This window comes from Eumetopias jubatus, unplaced genomic scaffold (assembly GCF_037043125.1).
Source record: "Eumetopias jubatus isolate StellerSeaLion01/CBP00866 unplaced genomic scaffold, mEumJub1_p1.0 scaffold_3, whole genome shotgun sequence".
Lineage (NCBI taxonomy): Eukaryota > Metazoa > Chordata > Mammalia > Carnivora > Otariidae > Eumetopias > Eumetopias jubatus.
Genome location: NW_028274809.1, coordinates 55,637,062 through 55,658,980, shown reverse-complemented (window position 1 = coordinate 55,658,980; position 21,919 = coordinate 55,637,062). Strand labels below are relative to the sequence as shown.

The 21,919-nt window shown below is 39.9% G+C and overlaps 1 protein-coding gene and 1 pseudogene across 1 annotated transcript in view; one reads left to right on the top strand and one right to left on the bottom strand.

Moving 5' to 3' along the window:
* The first annotated feature begins 225 nt into the window (after positions 1–225).
* The window catches only part of AGPS (alkylglycerone phosphate synthase), a 147,651-nt gene continuing 125,957 nt past the window's right edge, over positions 226–21,919 (top strand). The window contains exon 1 of the mRNA XM_028123497.2: positions 226–551. Within this exon, the coding sequence (XP_027979298.2) occupies positions 226–551 (326 nt within the window). The remainder of the gene's footprint in view (positions 552–21,919) is intronic.
* Positions 16,626–17,033, bottom strand: LOC114224349 (large ribosomal subunit protein eL32 pseudogene; annotated as a pseudogene).

Sequence of the window (21,919 nt, the reverse complement as noted above, 5' to 3'; positions counted from 1 at the left end):
CATCTCGGGACGCTTGTGGTTTGGAATCTGGTCCAGCTCAGCCCAGCCCGGTCTGGGCCAATCAGGGGACAGCTCAAACTCACCTGCTCTGCAGGTGCTCGCCGTCCGAGGCGTGACCGCGGAGGGCCGGCGGGCGCGGTGGGCGGGAGCTGAGATGGTGAAGCTCCCGGCGCATGGCACCCGCCGCCCAGTCGCCGCGGTGGCTGCCGGGATGCGCCGCAGCGAATGGTCGCGCCGGGCGCCGCTCTGAGTGACCTTTCACCTGCGCCCAGCGGTCTTGGGCGGCAGCACAAGGCGGAAGCCATGGCGGAGGCGGCGGCTGCAGCGGGTGGGACGGGCGTGGGCGCGGGCGGGGGCTCCGGCTGTGCAGCGGACCGGGACCGGGACCGCGCCGGGCGGAGGCTCCGGGTTCTCTCGGGCCATCTCCTGGGCCGGCCCCAGGAGGCTGTGAGTACCAATGAGTGCAAAGCGCGGAGAGCCGCGTCGGCGGCCACGGCGGCGCCCACTGCCGCTCCCGCCGCGCAGGAGTCAGGCACCATCCCCAAGAAGCGGTGAGTAGCGGTTCTGTGGAGCTGGCTGGCGGCAAGACCAGGCCAGGCCTGTGCTGCGGGAGGGCTTGGCAAGGTGGGAAGGGAGGTGACACCGGTGGGAGGAAGGCATCCTGTCCCTGAAAGTGAAGACGCGTCTTTCGAGAGAGGACGAGACCCTGGACTCTGGCAGGAAGGGGGCGGGATGGAATGGTGGATTTTGGTCACTATTTGAGAGTAACAAATCTGAAGAACTCTTACTGGGGAAGTCTTCAGGGGGACCCGTTTTCTTGGATTCTTAATGCCAGGAATTCATTATCCTGAATTAATACTTACGGATAAGGTCTTCGAATGGATAGAGAGGTTTCTAACATGATCCTGCAAGAAGATTTAAGTTTGCACTAGAGGATGGCTCTCTTCTAATTCGCGCAAGCCTGGGTGTGGGGAGATATGATGGTTCTTGGAGGAAGGTGCTGACTGGTTTCTGTGGGGCAGGTTTCCATTTGCTTAGGGGCATGGTCTTTGACTTTGAGGGAGGAAAGTGAGGGATGGGTAAGAAGCAAAAAACTTAAGACACTAGTTAATGATTTAGGTTGTGGTGGTAACTGAACTCTGGTGTAACTAGAAGCTGAAAGACCCTTGCCTGTGCATGAGGATTTTTTTAAGAGATCTTGACTTAACTACTTTTTGGAGAAATCTTAAATGCTGATGGAAGCTACCGGAGAAGATATTTTCTGAGATGTGTCTTTGTCACGTGGATGAACTTTGAGAGTGAGAAAAAGTGTTGCTAATGTTTAATGGTACTGCCAGTGTGCCAGAGATTGTGTTAAGTCTACTATTTCTTTTACTCCTCTCCAAACTCTGAGGTAGGTACAGTTATCTACAGATGAAAGATAAAACAGATTTACGAAGCCTGGTTCAGATGTGGCAAGTTAGAATTCCAAAGTACGTCATACTAACTTTAGGGCCAAGTTCTTAACTTGTACTACTTATGATGAATTCTTTCAGTAATTCCACATTCATGAGCCCTTCCTCTGCTAGTTATATACTCTACCAGGAATACAGAGATTTAAAAATGCAGTATTTACTTAAGAACTAGTAGCCTAGTAAGGTAAAGTCATAATACAGTGTGATAAGAAATTTATCTGATAACCATAGCAAATGGTCACTTATCTCAGTTTTAGGTCTGTATTTCCGGGGCGGGGGGGAAGGCTTCCGAGAGTAAGGATTGAGTAAATCTTGAAGTTTGGGTTGGAAGTAACCTGCCAAAGGAGAAAAGTGTTCTTGGCAGAAAAACTGTGTTCACAGGTAAAGCAGTGAAAGTCAGATTAGGAAACTGTTGGGAGTTCAATGTGGTGGGAGGGGGTGAGAATAACACAGGAGGAGGGCTGGAGGCAAGTCTTGTTTGCAGGATTTTATGTGGGGCAAAACGTGATTACATTTACCTTTTAGAAAGGTCACTTGGGGAACCAATTGAAGAAGATTAAGCAGAAGGTTAAGGGCTGGGAACCAAGACCTGAGTTTGAATTTCCACTACACAATTCTAGTTGTATGACCTTGGGCGAGTCACTTAACCTTTTTCAGAGCTTCAGTCCCTTGTCTGTGAAAATGAGGACAGTAATTCCTGCTTTGCAGTGTTGCTGTGAAAATTCAACAATACAGAGTTCAGCGATCAAGTGCTTAGTGCATTGCCGGTTATATAACCCCTCAAATGAAATGATAGGTGCAATTTTCATTGAGTCCAAGGACAGGGAAGCCAATTAGGAGACTATTACTCTGATGACAAATACTGCCATTCTGAACTGAGGCATAATATTGGGAGTAGGCAAACCTATTTGAAAAAATATTAAGACATAAATTTTTTATAACTTGTTTACTGAATGATGGGGGAGGGAGGAATCAAGGATCACATCTTGGCCTCAGGCTACACTTGATGTTATATTAGCCATCATTGGGTTTAAGACATTTTTTTCCCAAATGGCTTCCTGTACATTTATGTCTATTCATTTGTATGTATCTCTGTGATTGTACATTTTTATGCGTGTTCATATTCTTAGAACTAAGTAGGTAGGTCAGGTGTTCGTTTTTTTGATAAGGTGTTCCTTGTAGTTGGATTTAGGGGCCTTGGTCTGCAGCAGTCAGAGAAAAATAGTAATGTTTATAAGGCACACTGGGGTGACGAATGAGGCTTCCCATGGCTAAAGGTGACTAGTTTGTGTGGTTACTCCATAGACAGAAGGCACAACTGTAACGTATTGTTGGTGTAGATTACGGGTAGAAAGCTCTGGTCTTTGGTTCAGAGTTAGGTGTGGCTAGTGGTAAAATCTAGTCCTGTACAACTGTTTTGGAGTTTGAATCAAAATATGAGGGAACATAAAAACTTTTGTTAGATGGAAGAGTGATCTCCCTCGGAGAGTGATTCTACTTACTATATTGTTAATGGGGAACCAGGGTCTCCCTTCAACTTCCTCCTGCTTAGCTGGGCCTCAGTTTGCCAGCAGCAGAGTTGAATCTTAAGGGAAGACAAATGATGGAGCAAGGACCCAGTGTGTAAATCTAATAAAGTGTGAGTGTGACTGTATGTCTTATTTTGGAATCATTTGGTGATGTGTGTTATTTGTACAACTCCTTTTCTCTGATTACCTTGGATGATGTCATTGGTTGTAATTCTTCTATCTCAGGGCTGGTTATCATCATGGAATTGAAGGAGTGACTTCTTGAAACTTCATGTTTTCATTTCCCTTACAGGATAGTCACACGTATGTTAATTTATCTAATGTTTATAGAGTAGTTGCTTTATGACAAGTATTGTCCTAAGCACTGAAGGCAGAGAGATGAATAATTATCCTTGGCCTCAAAGAATTCACAATAGTAAGGGAGATACACATTTCAGTACAGTTTGAGTGGAGCTGCTATAACAAAGGTACAGATGTAGCACAAAGGAAAAAAAGAGTGATTATCCTTGGGTTCAGGGGAAGCTTTCTGGAGACATTTTAAAATATGGATGATGGTGTGGCAGATTGGATGGTGACGACAGTTCCAGGCAAAGGTAATAGCATATGGCAAAGCAAGGGGGCATGAAAGTACATATTGTATTTAGGTAATTAAGCAATTCAGTATTGGTAGAGGTGGGAGTGAAGTAAAAAGAGGAGGGCCCTGGCAGGTCATCAGTCCATTAATTCATTCATTTACTCATTCATGTGTGACTATTTCAGTGCTTACTATGCAACATATAGTGGTGGACAAAAACTCTGCCCTTAGGGACTTACATTTTAGTTGGGATGGGGATAGCAAACAAGTAATATAGTATGTCACATGGTGATAAATGTAATAAAGAAAAATGAAGTAGCCAAGAAGGTTAGGTGATGGCAAACCCTTGAGGCAATTAAGCTGGGAAGAGACTTGATCAGATTGGGTTTTGATTTGCATCCAGCTACAGTATTAAGAATGGGCTGGAGAAGGATGAGGTTGCACATAGGGAGACCAGTTAGGGAGCTGTTGTAGCAGAACAGGTGAGAAATAATGAAGGATTATATCAAGATGATGGCAGTGAGAATAGAGAAGAAAAGATGGATTTGAGTTTTGCAAAGTAGTGCATTAGGTAGTACATAAAATTATGTGACTATATGCCATGGGAGTTTGGAGACAATGATAATAGAAAAGGGATGGTAAAAGTCCTGAGGAATGTGGATATTTAAAAGGGCTGGCTGATCACAACCTGTTGCACTTATCACGTTGGTCCCCTATGAGTTGGTTCTAGTTACTTCTATCCAGGAACATATATTCTCATTATTTGAAGTTATTGAGCAGAGTTTTAAGAGTGATGATTTACTTTTGGACTCTCTGTTTTTCTTTAAGTTGCATGAAGTTTCTCTTTTTCATCTTGCCACTGGATGCAGTTATAGATTCCTAAAAATCACAGTAAATGCCAGTTAAGTATGTGACATTTTTATGCCTTGGTTTTGGATTTTTTCAGTTTAAAAAAAAGCTATTGTGGGGCGCCTGGGTGGCTCAGTCGGTTAAGCGTCTGCCTTCAGCTCAGGTCATGATCCCAGGGTCCTGGGATCGAGCCCCGCATCGGGCTCCCTGCTGGGCGGGAAGCCTGCTTCTTCCTCTCCCACTCCCCCTGCTTGTGTTCCTACTCTCGCTTTGTCTCTCTCTGTCAAATAAATAAATAAAATATTTTTAAAAAGCTATTGTAATGTTAGAAAAAGAGAAGAAAAAAATCCCTTGTGACATCCATCCCTCCGCACTGTTAACGGCTTTCCCAGTTGTGGTTTGGGTTAGTCAGAACTGTTCTGTGGCAGTTTTTACAGAGGTTATAAACTCTACTGCTTAGATCAAAGGAAGATCTGATTAAGACTGCTACTAATTGCTTAATTTACTTATACTGCCACTTATACACACCATTCTTTAAAAAAATCATGTATTACTTAACATCTCCCAGAAGCCTTGGTAGATGTTTTCCAGAACGAAAAAGCTGAGTTAACCTCATGTAAATGTTTCCTAGGAGGGCATCTTTGTCATGCCAAGTTTCAACCATTTGTGATTAAAGAGATCATGATCAAATACAGTGTCGTATAGTTAAGGCATTAGTTTATATTGTACTTACTGAATAATCTACAAAATATATGATCCTATCAAACTGAAATTCATAATTTTAGAAAATGTAATGCATGGTTTTAAAAAATACACCAACCTATTTCCTTATGTGAGTGAATTTTGCTGTTTCGTTTGTGCGAGAAAACAACGTTGAGAATAAAACAGAAGCATACATCTCTTAAATTGCAAGTATCATTTTGGGATGGACCACATTTTCTGCAAGTAAACTTCTTTATGTCAGGAATTTACTTACTATAAAGCCACCTACTCCCAGTCACTTAATAAAAAATATCTAGGAATAAATTAAGTGATCTATTTTTAGGCTGCAGAGGAATGGAGTGCTGTTGTAGTCAGATGATATACTTTATGGAACACTTTAAAAGCAAATGCTAAGCAAGTATTACTCCTTTCAGTTTTATTTTCTTATTTATTAAGAAGAGAGTTTCTGTTGTTCAGCAGATTAGTATGTTAATTTCAACTCCAAACCAAATCAAAGTATCCTGAGTAGAGTTTACTCTTTTGACATGAAGTAGTAATCGCCCTCCCCCCATTAGTATTCTCTTAATTTTTAGGCTTTAGGAGTAATATTTAATTTTATCACTGTCCCACATCTGAGTTCAGAATCAATTGAGAATACATAGAGTATAGACAGGTGGAGATAAAAATGTCAGCTTTATTACAAATAAAGCTGGTTGGAGAATATGGCTTAGATTTGGACTGCCTGAATTGGGTAGACAGTCACAGGTAATGCTGGACCACAGAAGGCCTCCCCTGCAAGGGCAGAGCCAGCTCCGGTAAGCCTTATACATGGCCCTGAGAGAGACAGGAGTATAACCACTTTGTAGCTGATAGATTCTAAGGAGAAAAAAGGCTGACTCCAGAAGCCTGGTGCCTTTTCTCAGAAATTACTAACCAGGTAAATCACTCCTCCCATGAGAAGGGATAACTGTGTGACCATTGGGGAGATACGACCAGGACAGTTACTCTTCTGAATTCCCTCCAGATTGGAAACTAGATGCCAGAGAATAGAGGTATTGCTGATATATTTTTGGGTAAATTAAGGGAAAGGGTTGAAAACTTTATGGTAGGTAGTCTTCTGCTTGCATCATTTGCATGTGTCATCCTCATTGCCTACTGAATACATCCGCAGTTTCCTTGGTTAGGGCAGTTAAGGTCTTCCAGGGAAGCAAATGGGCCTTTCTAGCCCTCTTATTTTCTTGATACCTACTATGTACTCTAGCTATACACCAGTATTATTGCTATTCCTGGGACATGTCCTTCCTTTCCCCTTTTCTTTCTTTGATATGTTAATGTTTCCAAAGAATAGTACACATAGTACTGATGGTCCAGGGATAATTTGGGGTGGTACGTGGCTTACAATCTTACTTGGGTAGTTATAAATGTTTGTATATATACTTTTTTTTTTTTGCTAAACTTTATTGAATTATTACATAATTTATTATAAAAGTAAATGCACAAATCATAAGTTTACAGCTTAATTACTTTTCACAAAGTGAACACATCCATCTTATCGGTATTTAGATTAAGAAACAGCATTACCAGTCCCCACAAGCCTTCTTCATGTTCCTTTTCAACTCCCACTATAGTTTGGATTTGCTTGTTTTGAACTTTATATACATGGAATCATGCAGTGCATATTCTTTTTTTTTAATATATATGTATTAGAGAGAGAGAGCAAGAGAAGGGACACAAGCAGGGGGAGTGGGCGAGGGAGAAGCAGGCTTCCTGCGGAGCAGGGAGCCCGATGCGGGGCTCGATCCCAGGACCCTGGGATCATGACCTGAGCCGAAGGCAGCCGCTTAACGACTGAGCCACCCAGGCGCCCCCATGCAGTATATATTCTTTAGTGTGTGGCTTCTTTCCCTCATCATAATGTTTGTAATCTTCATCCATGTTGTTCTCTCTTGTTGTATTTTGTTTCTTACTGCTGAATAGTATTCCATTGGATGGATATATACTGCAATTTATACATTATTTGTTGTTTTTTTTTAAGATTTTATTTATTTATTTGCTAGAGAGAGAGAGCAAGAGCAGGAGGAGGAGCAGAGGGAGAGGGAGAAGCAGACTCCCCGCTGAGCAGGAAGCCCAACTTGGGGCTCTATCCCAGGACTCTGGGATCATGACCTGAGCCAAAGGCAGATCCTTAACCATCTGAGCCACCTAGGCACCCCATTCAGTTTATCCATTTTGTTAAGGATGAGCATTTAGGTGGTTGCTAATTTAAGTTTGAATAGTTATTTATTGATTTTAATATGAAGTACATATCTAGTGTTTTTATAGATATTGCCTCATAGAAATAGGCTAAAATAATTAAAATAGTATTTAGTTTATAATATGTTCAATTTTCTTAAGTATATCATTTGTTTGAGGTAATAAAATGCCCCTAGATACTAAATCATTCATGTAAACATTAAACTTTTTAAACACTGACCTTAAAGTCTTTGCATTGTTCAAATGTTATTTATAAACTTGTAAGATCAGCTTAAAATCACAAGTCTAAATCTATAACTCATTTACACATTTTAAATTTGTTATAAGCCATTCTTAGAAGCGAGAGCCTCTTCAATTTTGTAAGTATATAAAAGATCAATTTCTGCATAGCTTTCTTGAAACAAAAACATTAACATCTGACTTTGATTCCCTTCTTAAGCATTTGTATATTTAATTCTAGATCTTTTAATAGTTGAAATAGGCTTACTCATTAAGGAAGGCTATTACCATTCTAAGTAGCTGCAGTTACTTTTGACAAGGGAGTTTTGCTGCTTGGGTGAGATTTGGAGCTATAGGTATCTAATCACTCACTAAGAAAACTATTGTATTGCATATAATATTTGTCCTGCAGGCATATCTGAAGTTACTAACCAGAGATTTGAGCTGGGATGCTGGCCAAATTCTTGTTGGCAACTTCACTGGGCCTCTCCAAATTCTATTTATAGTTGCCTTATCAGTGACCTCATATTATCAACTGGGGCGTGTTCATGTATTCTAGGACCTTGCAATGAAATAATATGAATTATTTCATTTGTTATATTCACAGTTTGCTGTTCCCACTCAGATTGTTTATGTGGTTGGATTTTGCATTTCTTCATTCTGAACTTTCCAGGAATCCAGCATCAGGGATATTAAAATAACACTCACTTGGATTCTATTCTGCTATCAAAGTTTATAATCAGCACTCTGCACTAGAGCTTTCTGTGATGCTGGAAATGTTCTGTAATCTGCTGTCCTATATGGTAGCCACTAACCACATGTGGCCATTAAGCACTTGAAATATGGCCATTGTGACCAAGGAGCTGAATTTTAAATTTTTTTAAATTTTTTTTAATTTAAAGTTAAATAGGCATATGTGGTTAGTTTTACCTAATGTTGGACAGCACAGTTGTAAATTGAAATCTAATTCATTATCTGTCCTTTCTTGTTTCCAAATGAAGTTACCTTTCTGGGTTTTCTTTTCATTTTTTTTCTTTTATGATTGATTGAGTCTCTCTTTTTTTTTTAAGATTTTTATTTATTTAACAGAGAGAGAGAGAGAGAGCATAAGTAGGCAGAACGGCAGACAGGGAGAAGGAGAAGCAGGCTCTCCACCGGGCAGGGAGCCCGATGCGGGGCTTGATCCCAGGATCCTGGGATCATGACCTGAGCCGAAGGCCCCTGCTTAACTAACTGAGCCACCCAGGTGCTCCCCTCTCTCTCTCTTTTTTTAAGATTTTATTTATTTATTTTGTCAGAGAGAGAGAAGGAGCAAGCGCACAAGCAGGGGGAGCCACAGGCAGAGGGAGAAGCAGACTCCCTGCTGAGCAAGGAGCCTGACATGGGACTCCATCCCAGGACCCTGGGATCATGACCTGAGCGGAAGGCAGACACTTAACCAACTGAGCCACCCAGGCATCCCTGAACTCTCTTTTGAATTAATATATTCAAATAATTCTGTAGTTATGCTGCTACTCTTAAACACATTTATCTCCTATGACCTTCACAACCACCCATTTTACAGATTAGTAACTGAAGTTCATAGGTGTTTGCGAGAAAACAGTCATTTGCTATAGTAAGTGGTAGGGCTTAGATTTGAATCCAGATCTTTTATCTCAAGTCTAGAGCTTTTTCCTTGATACTGTGCTGATATTACCAGTCCTAGTCATTTTTTTTCGTCACAATCTTTCTTACATCCATTTTGTGCATTAAACAAGTTTTTATTGGTCATTTGTGTTCTAGGTGCTTGGGCTATATCAGTGAACAAATGGACAAAGATCTATTCTTTCATGGGACTTACATTCTAATAGGTGGAATAGATAATAACAGTAAATAAGTCAATTATTAAGTGTGTTAGAAGGTTAGATAAGTGCTATGGGAAAAAGAAAAAGAACAGAGTAAGGAGGTAGGGTTCACATTTTAAATAGGATATCACTGGAGAACATGACATTTAAGCAAATATTTGAAGGGGATGCGAGTGTTAAGCTACATGGATATCTAACTGAATGAGCATTCCAGGCACAGGGATAGTATGTGCACATACCCTAAGGGGAGGTACATGTGTGTTGTGATAGGACAGTAACAAGTGTTGCTGGAGTCAGTTCATAATCCTCCCACCCCCACACTGTTTAAAGTGTGTATCTTCGAGACCTTAGCTTCTAATTTACCTGTCTCTTCTGTTTTAGTCAAGGTCTCTTATTCATGCTACATTTTTTAGCTTCCACAGCTTTCCTTGTGCCACTCTCTGGAAGATCTTTGCTTGCTTGACACCAGGCTTCAGGGTCTCTGGGTGGTGGGGATCTTTTTATTTTTGAGAATCGAGGGAGGTGATACTGGGCTGTTGTCTGTTATCTCTTCCTCATGATTTCTCATATTATAAATAGTAACTCTAAAATCATTGTTAAGTATCATGCTATATAATATCTAGGCCTGGAGACTTTAATTCATTTAAATCAGCTAGATACCTCATGGCATCTTCTCACCTGTTTGAACTTCCATCTACTCAAGTTTGTTGGCAGTCAATTCTTTGTTTTCTATGTGCTAAGCACTGGGGAGGATTAGCACCTAGTTTTGCCTTATGGGACTTGTAGGTCTACTAAGGAAGACTGATTTGTCTTTTTTTTTTTAAATTTTATTTTATGATGTTATGTTGATCACCATACATTACATCATTAGTTTTTGATCCATGATTCATTGTTTGCGTATGACACCCAGTGCTCCATTCAATACGTGCCCTCTTTAATACCCATCACCAGGCTAACCCACCCCCCCACCCCCTCCCCTCTAGAACCCTCAGTTTGTTTCTCAGAGTCCATAGTTCTATTACAGCAGGGTGCTAAGTGCTAGAATAGAGGCAAGAAGGGGGAGGAATGATGACTGGTACAGCAATGGAAGGGCATCTTCATTTCAAGGAAACATCGATTAGAAGGGTGGAGGAGTGCTCTTCTATGTTAAGATGCTATGTGAAAATTCTTAAATCTGAGGATAAAAACTTTGTTGAGAGCATTTGGATGAGAATAGAATCAGAAGAATTAGAGTAAGAGAAAGTGGACAATATAATAAAGAACTAGTATGACAGTTGGCTCTAGTAATGTCGGGGGCCTTCAGCTACCTGGATAGCTTTTAGAAGTCTTATTCTGCGAGCAGAATATCTGGCAGTTAATTTACAATTTAAAAAATCAGAGGGTACCTAACTTATGCTGAAATGTTACACATTTTGTTTAAAGAAAAGAACAAAATAATCAAAATGAAGACTAACGTTGAAAATAAGAGATAAACACTATGGCATCTTGGCATCTTTTAGATATGGCATATGTGTGTAAAGTCATGCTGTAATAATGTCTTGAAACCACCATTTTTCGCTCACTATCTTGCGTATAACTTTCTATGTCAAGAAATACTAATGGGCAACCTCATCTTCAGTGACTCATCAAGTACTGCAGTATATGTAGGTACTATAAGTTCAGCCAGTACAATATCACTTTTAATTGTTTCTAATCTTTCCCTATTATAAAGAATGCTGTGATAAACTTTTTACAATTAAATCCTTAAAAATTTCCGTAAGGCATATATTTAAAAAGGGCTTTAATGGGTTAAAGAACATTGGAATACATTATTCATTCATCTCGGTGGGCAGAGGCAGAAATAAAGCACAGTTGCTTGTTTGGATTTAATTTTGACCAAGAATAAAGAATTGGAAATTATTGGAATCCTAGGAGAAAGACTCCTATCATGTTTGAGCAGATTTATATCTTATAATTTAAGGAAGCAGCTTTCCAGAAATTCACATAAAAGGAAATGCAATGTTTTGGCCTGAGTTGCTAAGGGGAAACTAAAACATGACCACAGAGAGCCTAGGAAATATTGCTTAACTTTGCCTGGGCCTTGGAGGTGATGAGGAGAGAGAGCTGAGGCAACTGGCCAAGATGTTCCAGTTTATTTATTTTTTAAATTTTTAGTTTTTAAAAAAGATTTTTTGAATTTGTTAGAGTGAGAGCACAAGCAGGGGGAGCAGCAGAGGGAGAGGGAGAAGCAGGCTCTCCATTGAGCAGGGAGCCCGATGTGGGGCTTGATCCCAGGACCCTGGGATCATGACCTGAGCCGAAGGCAGACACTTAAGGACTGAGGCACCCAGGCGCCCCAGATGTGCCAGTTTAAACCACTTATTGTTATCAGTAAATATTGTACACTACATGCTTATTCAGATGGCTCATACTGTTTGGTCAAATCTTTCTGCATCTTGTGATGCACCTTAAGAATTGTAATGTCAGTAGTTTTCTTTTTTTACCCAACGTATTATTTTGAAAAAATTGAAACATATTGCAAAATTCAATTTTATAATGAACACTTTTATACCAACCACTTAGATTCTACCTATAACATCATACTATGTTTCCTTATCACATATCTGTCCATTAATTCATCCTTTTCTCCATTCAGTATTAGTCTATCTTATATTTGATGAATTTTAAAGAAAATTAGTAGCTTTGGGGCACCTGGGTGGCTCAGTCGGTTGAGCGTCTGCCTTCGGTTCAGGTCATGATTACAGGGTCTTGGGATCAAGCCCTGCATCAGGCTCCTTGCTCAGCGGGGAGCCTGCTTCTCCCTCTCCCCTGCTGTGCTCTCTCACTCGCTTTCTCTCTCAAATAAATAAATAAAATCTTTAAAAAAAATTAGTAGCTTCATTTTTGAAGTGAAATCTCCTGTATTAGCTTTCACTACTATTGAGGGAACTTTTAAGTTAATATCTATAACTCTTCAATCTCCATTTTCACATTTTCAATTATTGGGCATTTTTATCTGAGAATGTCTTGGTGTTTTGACATAGTGGTAATCCCTTTTTGAAATAAAATTTTAAAAATCTGTTTTTTGAAGTAGAAGGTTCTACTTTTGTTCTTTTATATTGATCTTGATTTCGATAGTATTTTGTCTGCTTTGTCTTTGTAAAATATTTGTAGCTTCACACCATAATTATTAGATCTCTAGTTTGATTTTGGCTTTATTTCCAAGTTCTTTCCTGCCATCTGCCATTATTTTCAGAAAGTACATTCTAGTTTGCTCTGCCTGTCTTCAGATTTCATACAAGTGGCAACCTTTTTTAAGAATGAATTCTTATTAGCATGTGTGTTAATTAAACTTTTATTTAGACGTATTAAATAATTTGAGCTAAGTGAAAAAAGAAAAGGGGAATTTATTGTAAGAGTACAGGGGCACCAAAGAACCCAAGGGCAGGAATGGAGCTTGGCCTCAGGGTGGAATCAGAACTAAAACCCAGAAAGCCATCAGGTTTCTTGCTAGCATCACTTCTTGCTAGTATCTGCTACTTGTTTCTCTAAGCAGATAGCTTTTTTGGCTCTTCTGTCCAAACGGTAAAATATGGTAACCCCTCTCCTCCTGGATGTTCAGCCAGTAGCAACAAGTAATTGAACCATCTTGTTCCCAATAGCTGGGTCACATGTCTACATTGTTCTAATCAGCTATTGCTTAGAAAAGAGTGGTGGTGATCTTAGTACAAAAATAGCTGCCCAGGCAGCTAAATGAACTGAACTTACTCTGGTTATCATACTTAGAAATATGTCACAGCCAGATCATCTGCTCATCTTTTTTGATGATTCCTTCCCCAGAATCTTGCTCCATGAGTTATCTTGTTGTTTTCCTCTTGGGGTTATCAATCTTTTTTTCCTAGTTGATGATGATTTTTTAAAAATTAAATCATAATTAACATACAGTTTCAGGTATACAGTATAATGATCCAATTCTATATATTACTCCGTGTGCATCAAGATAAGTATACTCTTAATCCCCGTTATCTATTTCATCCATCCCTCTGCCCACCTCCCCTCTGCATCCACCAGTTAGTCCTTTATATTTAAGAGTCTGTTTTTTTGGTCTCTTTTTTTCTTTGTTCATTTGTTTCTTAAATTCTACACATGAGCAAAATCATATACGGTGTTTGTCTTTCTCTGACTGATTTATTTCACTTAGCCTTATACCTTCTAGGTCCATCTGTGTTGCTGCAAATGGCAAGATCTCATTCCTTTTTTATGGCCGAGTAACAGTCCATTGTAATAATATCGCACATCTTCTTTATGCATTCATTTATGGATGGACACTTGGGTTACTTTCATATCTTGACTATTGTAAATAATACTTCAGTAAACAAAGGTGCATATGTCTTTTAGAATTAGTGTTTTTGTTTTCTTTGGGTTAGTACCCAGTAGTGGAATTACTGGATCATATCGAAATTCTATTTCTAATCTTTTGAGGAACCACTGTTTTTCAAAGTGTGTGCTGCACCAATTTGCATTCCCACCAACAGTGTATGAGTGTTCCTTTTCCTCTACATCCTCGTTAACACTTACTATTCCTTGGGTTCTGATTTTAGTCATTCTGACAGGTGTAAGGTGGTATCTCATTGTGGGTTTCATTTGCATTTCCCTGACGATTAGTGATTTGGAGCAACTTTTCATGTGTCTGTTGGCCATCTCTGTGTCTTCGTTGGAAAAATGTCTATTCAGGTCCACTGGCCAACTTTTAATTGGATTATTTGGGGGGGTGTTGAGTTGTGTAAGTTCTTTATATATTTTGGATATTAATCCCTTGTTGGATATATCATTTGCAAATGTCTTCTTCCATTCAGCAGGTTGCCTTTTTGTTTTCTTGATAGTTTCCTTTGCTGTGCAAAAGCTTTTTACTTTGGCGTAGTCCCAATATAGTTTAATTTTGCTTTTGTTTCCTTTGCCTCAAAGAGACATACCTAGAAAAATGATTCTACAGCCAATGTCAAAGAAATTACTGCCTGTGTTTTCTTCTAGGAGTTTTATGGTTTCAGGTTAGACATTTCGGTCTTTAATCTATTTTGCATTTATTTTTTGTGTGTGGTGTAATAAAGTGGTCCCCGTTCATTCTTTTGCAGGTAGCTGTTCGGTTTTCTCTGCACCATTGGTTGAAGAGACTGTCTTTTCTCCATTGTGTATTCTTGCCTCCTTCTTCATAGATTAATTAACAATATATGCATGGGTTTATTTCTGGGATCTTTATTATTGATCTATGTGTCTGTTTTCGTGCCAGTACCATAGTGTTTTGATACTACAGCTTTGTAGTATATCTTGCAATCTGGGATTGTTATACCCACAGTTTTGTTCTTCTTTCTCAGAATTGCTTTGGCTATTTGGAGTCTTTTGTGGTTCCATACAGATTTTAGTATTATTTATTCTAGTGCTTTGAAAAATGCTGGTATTTTAATAGGGATTGCATTGAATCTGTAGATTGCTTTGGGTAACATGGACATTTAAAAAATATTGGATCTTCCAGTCTGTGAGCATGGAATATCTTTTCATTTGTTTGCGTCATCTTCAGTTTTTTTCATCAGTGTTTTATGGTTTTAGGAGGGTTAAGTTTATTCCTAGGTATTTTATTCCTTTTGGTGTCATTGTAAATAGGCTTATTTGGTTATGTTTATTCCTAGGTATTTTATTCCTTTTGATGTAAATGGGATTATTTTCCTAATTGCTTTTTTTGCTACTTCATTATTAGTGTATAGAAATGCAACAGGGGTGCCTGGGTGGCTCAGTTGGTTAAGCTTCTGCCTGTGGCTCAGGTCATGATCCTGGGGTCCTGGGATCGAGCCCCGCATCGGGCTCCCTGCTCAGCGGGGAGCCTGCTTCTCCCTCCCTCTGCTTCTCCTCCTGCTTATGCTCTCTCTCAAATAAATAAAATCTTAAAAAAAAAAAAAGAAATGCAACAGATTTCTGTGTATTAATTTTGTATTCTGTGACTTGACTGAATTCATTTATTAGTTCTAATAGTTTTTTGGTGGAATCTTGAGGGTTTTCTATATATAGTAAAATGTCATCTGCAAACACTGGAAGTTGTACTTCTTCCTTACCAATGTAGATGCTTTTTATTTCTTTTTGTTGTGTCATTGCTCTGGCTGGGACTTCCAGTACTTTGTTGAATAAAAGTGGTAAGAGTGAACCTCCTTATTTTGTTCCTGATCTTAAAGGAAAAGCTCTCAGGTTTTCACCATTGAGGATGATGTTAGTTGTGGGTTTTCATATATGGCCTTTATAATGTTGAGGTATATTCCCTCTAAATCTTCTTTATTGAGTGTTTATCATGACTGGATGTTGTATTTTGTCAGTTACTTTTTCCGCATCTATTGAGATGATCATATGATTTTTATCCTTTCTCTTGTTAATGTGATATATCATGTTAATTGATTTGCAAATATTGGACCACCCTTGCATCCGTGGACTAAATCTCACTTGATCGTGGTGAATGATTTTTATAAAATGTATTGTTGGATTTGATTTACTAATATTTTATTGAGTATTTTTGCATTTGTGTTCATCAGAGATATTGGCCTCTTGTTTTCTTTTTTGGTAGTGTCTTTCTTTGGTTTCAAGGTAATGCTGGCCTTATAAAATAAATTTGGAAGGTTTCCTTTTTCTTTTTTTTTTAAGATTTATTTATTTTAGAGAGACTGCACGTGAATGGGGGAGGGGCAAGAGGAAGGGGGAGAGAGAGAATCTCAAGCAGACTCCCCGCTGAGCACAGAGCCCAACATGTGGCTCGATCTCACGACCCAGAGATCATGACCTGACTAAATCAAGAGTTGGATGCTTAACCAGCTGGGCCACCCAGGCCCCCTCTTTTTCTGTATGTGTGTGTGTGTGTGTGTGTGTGTGTGTGTGTGTGTGTGTGTGTATGTTTACATATATATATAATTTTTTTCTGTATATGTATATATTATATATATTTCTGTGTATATATAATATATATATAATTTTTTTAATAGTTTGAGTAGAATAGGTATTATGTCTTATTTAAATTTTTGGTAGAATTCACCTGTGAAGCCATCTGGTTTTGAATTTTTGTTTGTTGCAGGTTTTTTGATTATGCATTCAATTTCATTTCTAGTAAACATTCTGTTCAAATTTTCTATTTCTTTTTTTGTAGTTTTATGGTTTTATTAACACAAATATGATGTGCACAATAAGCTGTCTATTCATTTTCTTAGCTGTGCAGCCAGGCGTTGGGATTGGTGACTCTGATTGCCAGCTGGGCTGCTCTTTCCACAATAGCTTTGTGGTTCTTGGAGGAGACATTGTGAGCAATCTCTGCACAGTAAGATTTGTTGCACATCAGCAGCACTTCAAGCTCCTTGATGTTGTGGACTAGGAACTTCTGGAAGCCACTGGGCAACATGTGCTTTGTTTTCTTGTTGCTCCTGTAACCAATGTTGGGCATCAAGATCTGGCCCTTGAATCTTCTGCGCACCCTATTGTCACTGCCTTTGGGTTTTTGCCAGTTGCACTTAATTTTGACATAGCGGTCTGACTGGTGCCAGATGAACTTCTTGGTCCTCCTTTTAACAATCTTGGGCTTCACCAGAGGTCTGAGGACAGCCATGATGCCCAGTAACAGATGGCTGCTGCCTCTGCAGGCAGCGCCGAGGAAGAGAGTCTATTTCTTTCTAATTCAGTTTTGGAAGATTATATGTTTCTAGGAATTTATTCATATCTTCTGGGTTATTCAGTTTGTTGGCATGTAATTTTTTATAATATTCTCTTATAATCCTTTGTATTTCTGTGGTGTTGGTTGTTACTCTTCAGTTCTGATTTTATTTGAGTGCGTGCTCTCTCTCTCTCTCTCTCTCCTCTTTTAATGAGCCTGGCTAAAGATTTATCAGTTTTGTTTATCTTTTCAAAAACCAGATCCTGGTTTCATTGATCTATTCTATTGCTTTTAAAATCTCGATTTCATTTATTTCTATTCTAATCTTTATTATTTCCTTTTTTCTATTTGCTTTGGGCTTTGTTCTTTTTCTACCTCCTTTAGGTGTAAAGTTAGCTTATTTATTTGAGATTTTTCTTGTTTCTTGAGGTAGGCCTGTAACCCTCTAATTTTCCCTCTTAGAACAGCTTTTGCTGTACCCAAAGACTTTGGACTGTTGTGTTTTCATTTTCATTGTCTCTGTGTATTTTTGATTTCCTCTTTGATTTCTTGGTTGACCCATTCATTGTTTAGTCGCATGGTTTAGCATCCATGTATTTATGTTCTTCCCGTATTTTTTCTTGTGTTTGGTTTCCAGTTTCATACCGTTGTGGTTGGAAAAGATGCATGATATGATTTCAGTCTTTTAAAATTTATCAACACTTGTTTTGTGGCCTAACGTGATGTGTTCTGGAGAATGTTTCTTGTGCACTTGAAAAGAATGTATATTCTGTTTTTGAATGGAATGTTCTGAATATATCTGTTAGGTCCATCTGGTCTAATGTGTTATTTAAAGCATTTTCTTGATTTTCTGTTTGGATGATCTCTCCATTGATGTAAGGGGGGTGTTAAAGTCCCCTACTATTATTTTATTACTGTCAGGTTCTTCCTTTGTGTCTGTTAATAGTTGCTTTATGTATTTAGGTGCTTCCATGTTGGGTACGTAGATATTTATAATTGTTATATCCCCTTGATGGATTCTTTCCTTTATTGTTATATAGTGTTCTTTGTCTCTTGGTACAGTCTTTGTTTTAAAGTCTATTTTGTCTGATATAAATATTGCTACCTTGGCTTTCATTTGCTCCCATTTGCATGGTGAATGTTTTTTCCATCCCTTCACTTTTAATCTGCATGTGTGTTTAGTTCTGAAGTGAGTCTCTTATAGGTAGCAAGATGAGTCTTGCTTTTTTTTTTTTTAAATCCATTTAGTCACCCTGTGTCTTTTTTTTTAATTTAAAAATTTTTTAAAATTCCTGTATAATTCACCCTATGTCTTTTGACTGGAGCATTTAATGGTTTATTTACATTTAAAGTAATTATTAATAGATATGTACTTATTGCCATTTTGTTACTTGTTTTATGGTTGTTTTTGCAGTTCTTCTCTGTTCCTTTCTTCTTTTACTCTTCCCTTGCGGTTTGATGGCTTTCTTTAGTGTTATGTTTGAATTCCTTTCTTGGGGTGCCTGGGTGGCACAGTTGGTTAGGTGTCCGACTCTTGATTTTGGCTCACGTCATGATCTTAGGGTTGTGGGATTGAGCCCCATGTTGGGCTCCGGACTGCTGAGCATGGAGACAGCTAGGAATTCTCTCTCTCCCTCTTCCTCTGACCCTCCCCCGTGCCCACGCTTGGGCACACTCTCTCCCTCTGTGCGTCCTGGATCTGGATGTCTGTTTTCTTCCCCAGATTAGGGAATTTTTCCTTCAAATAAGCTTTCTGCCCCCTTCTCTCTCTCCTCTCCTGAGATCCCTATAATGCAAATGTTATTACACTTGGTGATGTGGCTGAGTTCCCTTAACCTAGTCTCAGTTTTTGTTATTCTTTTTTTTTCCTTTTTGCTGTTCTGCTTAGTGGCTTTCCATTACCCTGTGTTCCAAATTGCTGATCTGTTCTTCTGCCTCCTCTAATCTGCTCTCGATTCCCTTTGTGTATTTTTTTTTAAGATTTTATTTATTTGACAGAGAGACAGTGAGAGCAGGAACACAAGCAGGGGGAGTGGGAGAGGGAGAAGCAGGCCTCCTGCCAAGCAGGGAGCCGATGTGGGGCTCAATCCCAGGACCCTGGGATCATGACCTGAGCCGAAGGCAGATGCTTAACGACTGAGCCACCCAGGCGCCCTCCCTTTGTGTATTTTAATTTCAGTTATTTAGTTTTTCATCTTTGAATTCTTTATCAGGCATATAACTTATCTCCATTTCTTTCTTTCTTTCTTTTTTTTTTTTTTTTGTGGGCGTAGAGCCCAGTGTGGGGCTTGAACTCACAACCCTGACATCAAGACCTGTGCTGAGATCAAGAGTTGGACACTTAATTAACTGAGCCACCCAGGCACCCCTAACTTACCTCTATTTCATTTAGCTCTTTTGTTGTGGCTTTGTCCTGTTCTTTCATTTGGGACACAGTCTTCTGTCTCCTAATTTTGTCTAATTCTCTGTGTTTGTTTCTGTGTATTAGGAAAGTCAGCTATGTCAACTGATCCAGAAAGTAGTGGCCTTATGAAGAAGAGATCCTGTGGTACCCTGCAGCTCAATGCTCCTTGTTCGTCAGAACCAGGCACTTCAGGAGTGTCTCCTATGTGGGTTCTGTGTGCCCTGTTGTTGTGGCTGAGCCACATTTGCCTTCAGTCCAGTGGCTGCAGTGGCCCACTTTGCCTGTTGTGGGTACACTGGGTAGGGTTTGGTCCTTGTGTTGTTAAGGGGCCAGTGTGGGGGCCACTGCTTGTGGTTGGGTAGTGTCAGCAGTCAGACCAGGTGCCTGCCCTCAGCCTGTCTGCTGGGGCTGTATTCACACTGACCTGCAGGGTGCTCTCCCCACACTGTCGCCTGCAAGGCTTTCATTTGTGGGCAGGGCGGGCCGTCAGACCAGATATCTACTCCTAGTCTAGGACTAATCAGAAGGGCACGTTCTCTGCACTGCCAGCTATAAGGTTCGCTGCTGGGACTGCCAGCACACTGGTGTTTGGTTATATTGCCCTCTCGCCAGGGCAGGAGTCGCTTTGAAGTGGCACTGGTCCTTGTTGGGGTTGCTTGCAGGGAGAGTCAGGGCAGGAGCTGCTTTGGAGGCACACCTGCTGAGTGGGTCGGGTTGGGTGGGGTAGATCCAAAGGAGAACATTTACAGGGTGTCTGGTACTAACAAGATAGGTAGAGAGTGTTCTTGCTGGTTCCTGCAAGTGTCAGGCTATCTAGCCTGGGTAGGGGGGAGAAATGGTGCTCGCCAGCATTTTTGTTCTTGGAGAAGTTTCCTAAGGATCTCTCCAGTGCCTTTCTGAGATGAGTGAATAAACCTTCTTCAGTATATCCCCGCGCTTTTCAAACTGCTGCTTCTGTGCTGTATCTTGCTAGATTATTTGTTATGCTGGCCCTTTAAGGGTGGGGACTATTTTTTAATCTCTCTCTGGGTGTCTCCCAGAGCTATGACGGCTGTTTTTTTTTTTTGTTTTTTTTTTAAAGTACCTAGAGTTAAATCCTGCTTATTGCAGAAACTCCCTAAGTTAAGCCCCACTGGTTTTCAAAGCCAAATGTTATGGGGATTTGTCTTCCAAGGGCCTCCAAGCCTGGAGTGTTTAGGGTGGGTGTGGGTGTGATCTTTCCACTTCTCTGTGCTTGTGGTGTCCCTTCTGTTTGTGGTTAGTCTCTTGAGAGGGGGTTGGTGGGTTGGGAGGGAGGGGTGAGCAGGAGGGGTGGGTGTAGGGAGCAGAGTTTGGTTCCTAATTATGTCTCTGCCTCTCCTACCCTTTTTGATGTGAAAGGTCTGTCCTGATGGTCTTTGGGTGGTTTTCAGAGTTAGCTGCACTTGTGTAGCTGTTACCTTAGTGTGTCTTTGGGACAAGGTGAGCTCAGGATTCTCCTACTTAGCCATTTTCCCAGAACCTCAGCAGTCTTTTTTTCTTTCTTGATTTTTCCTGTTTTCTTAAAAGCACACTCATAATTTATTGAGAGTGTTTTCAGCCTATATCACTCTTTTGAAGCAGCCCTTTTAAAAGCAATCAGTAACCTAATTATAAAATCCTTAGTCATTTTCTTGACCGGTTCCCAATACCTGGTACCTAATATCTCTTTCCTTAGCTCCCGTGTTGTTACACTGTCTTGGTTTTCTTCCTACCCTTCTGGCCATGATTTTGCTGACTTTTCTTCCTTCTGCTTCCTAGAGGATTTCCTTGAGATTAATTTTTTAGTCAGTCCTTTTCTTTTAAACATTTTCTTTTTTTTTTAAAGATTTTTTAAATTTATTTATTCATGAGAGACAGAGAGAGAGAGAGAGAGAGAGGCAGAGGGAGAAGCAGACTCCCAAGGAGCAGGGAGCCCGATGTGGGACTCTGTCCCAGGACCCCGGGATCATGACCTGAGCCGAAGGCAGATGCTTAACCATCTGAGCCACCCAGGCACCCAAACATTTTCTTTCTTAATAACCTCATCTACTCAGACTGTATTAGCTTTTACCACTATTAGGGGAAACTTTAAGTAAATATTTCTAACTGTCAGCTTCCATTTTCACATTTTTAATTATTGTACATTTCTGTCTGACTGCCTTGCTGAATTCTTCAACCTAGTATGCATGTGTAAGGTCGTTATTTTAGCTTTCAATCCTAGTACTCCACTATTTCTATTTATTTCTCCTGTTATTTAGACACCTTTCAAGGCCAGTGTCTCGGTTATAAGGCCTTGCTGAGCTCCATTCCCTGTCCCTTATCCAGGCTGTTGACAGATCAGATAGATTCTATCTATTAGGTGTGATTGTGAAGACACTTTTGTTTTTCTCCCATTGACACCAACCTAGATAAAATCTTAATTGTCTCACATCTACTC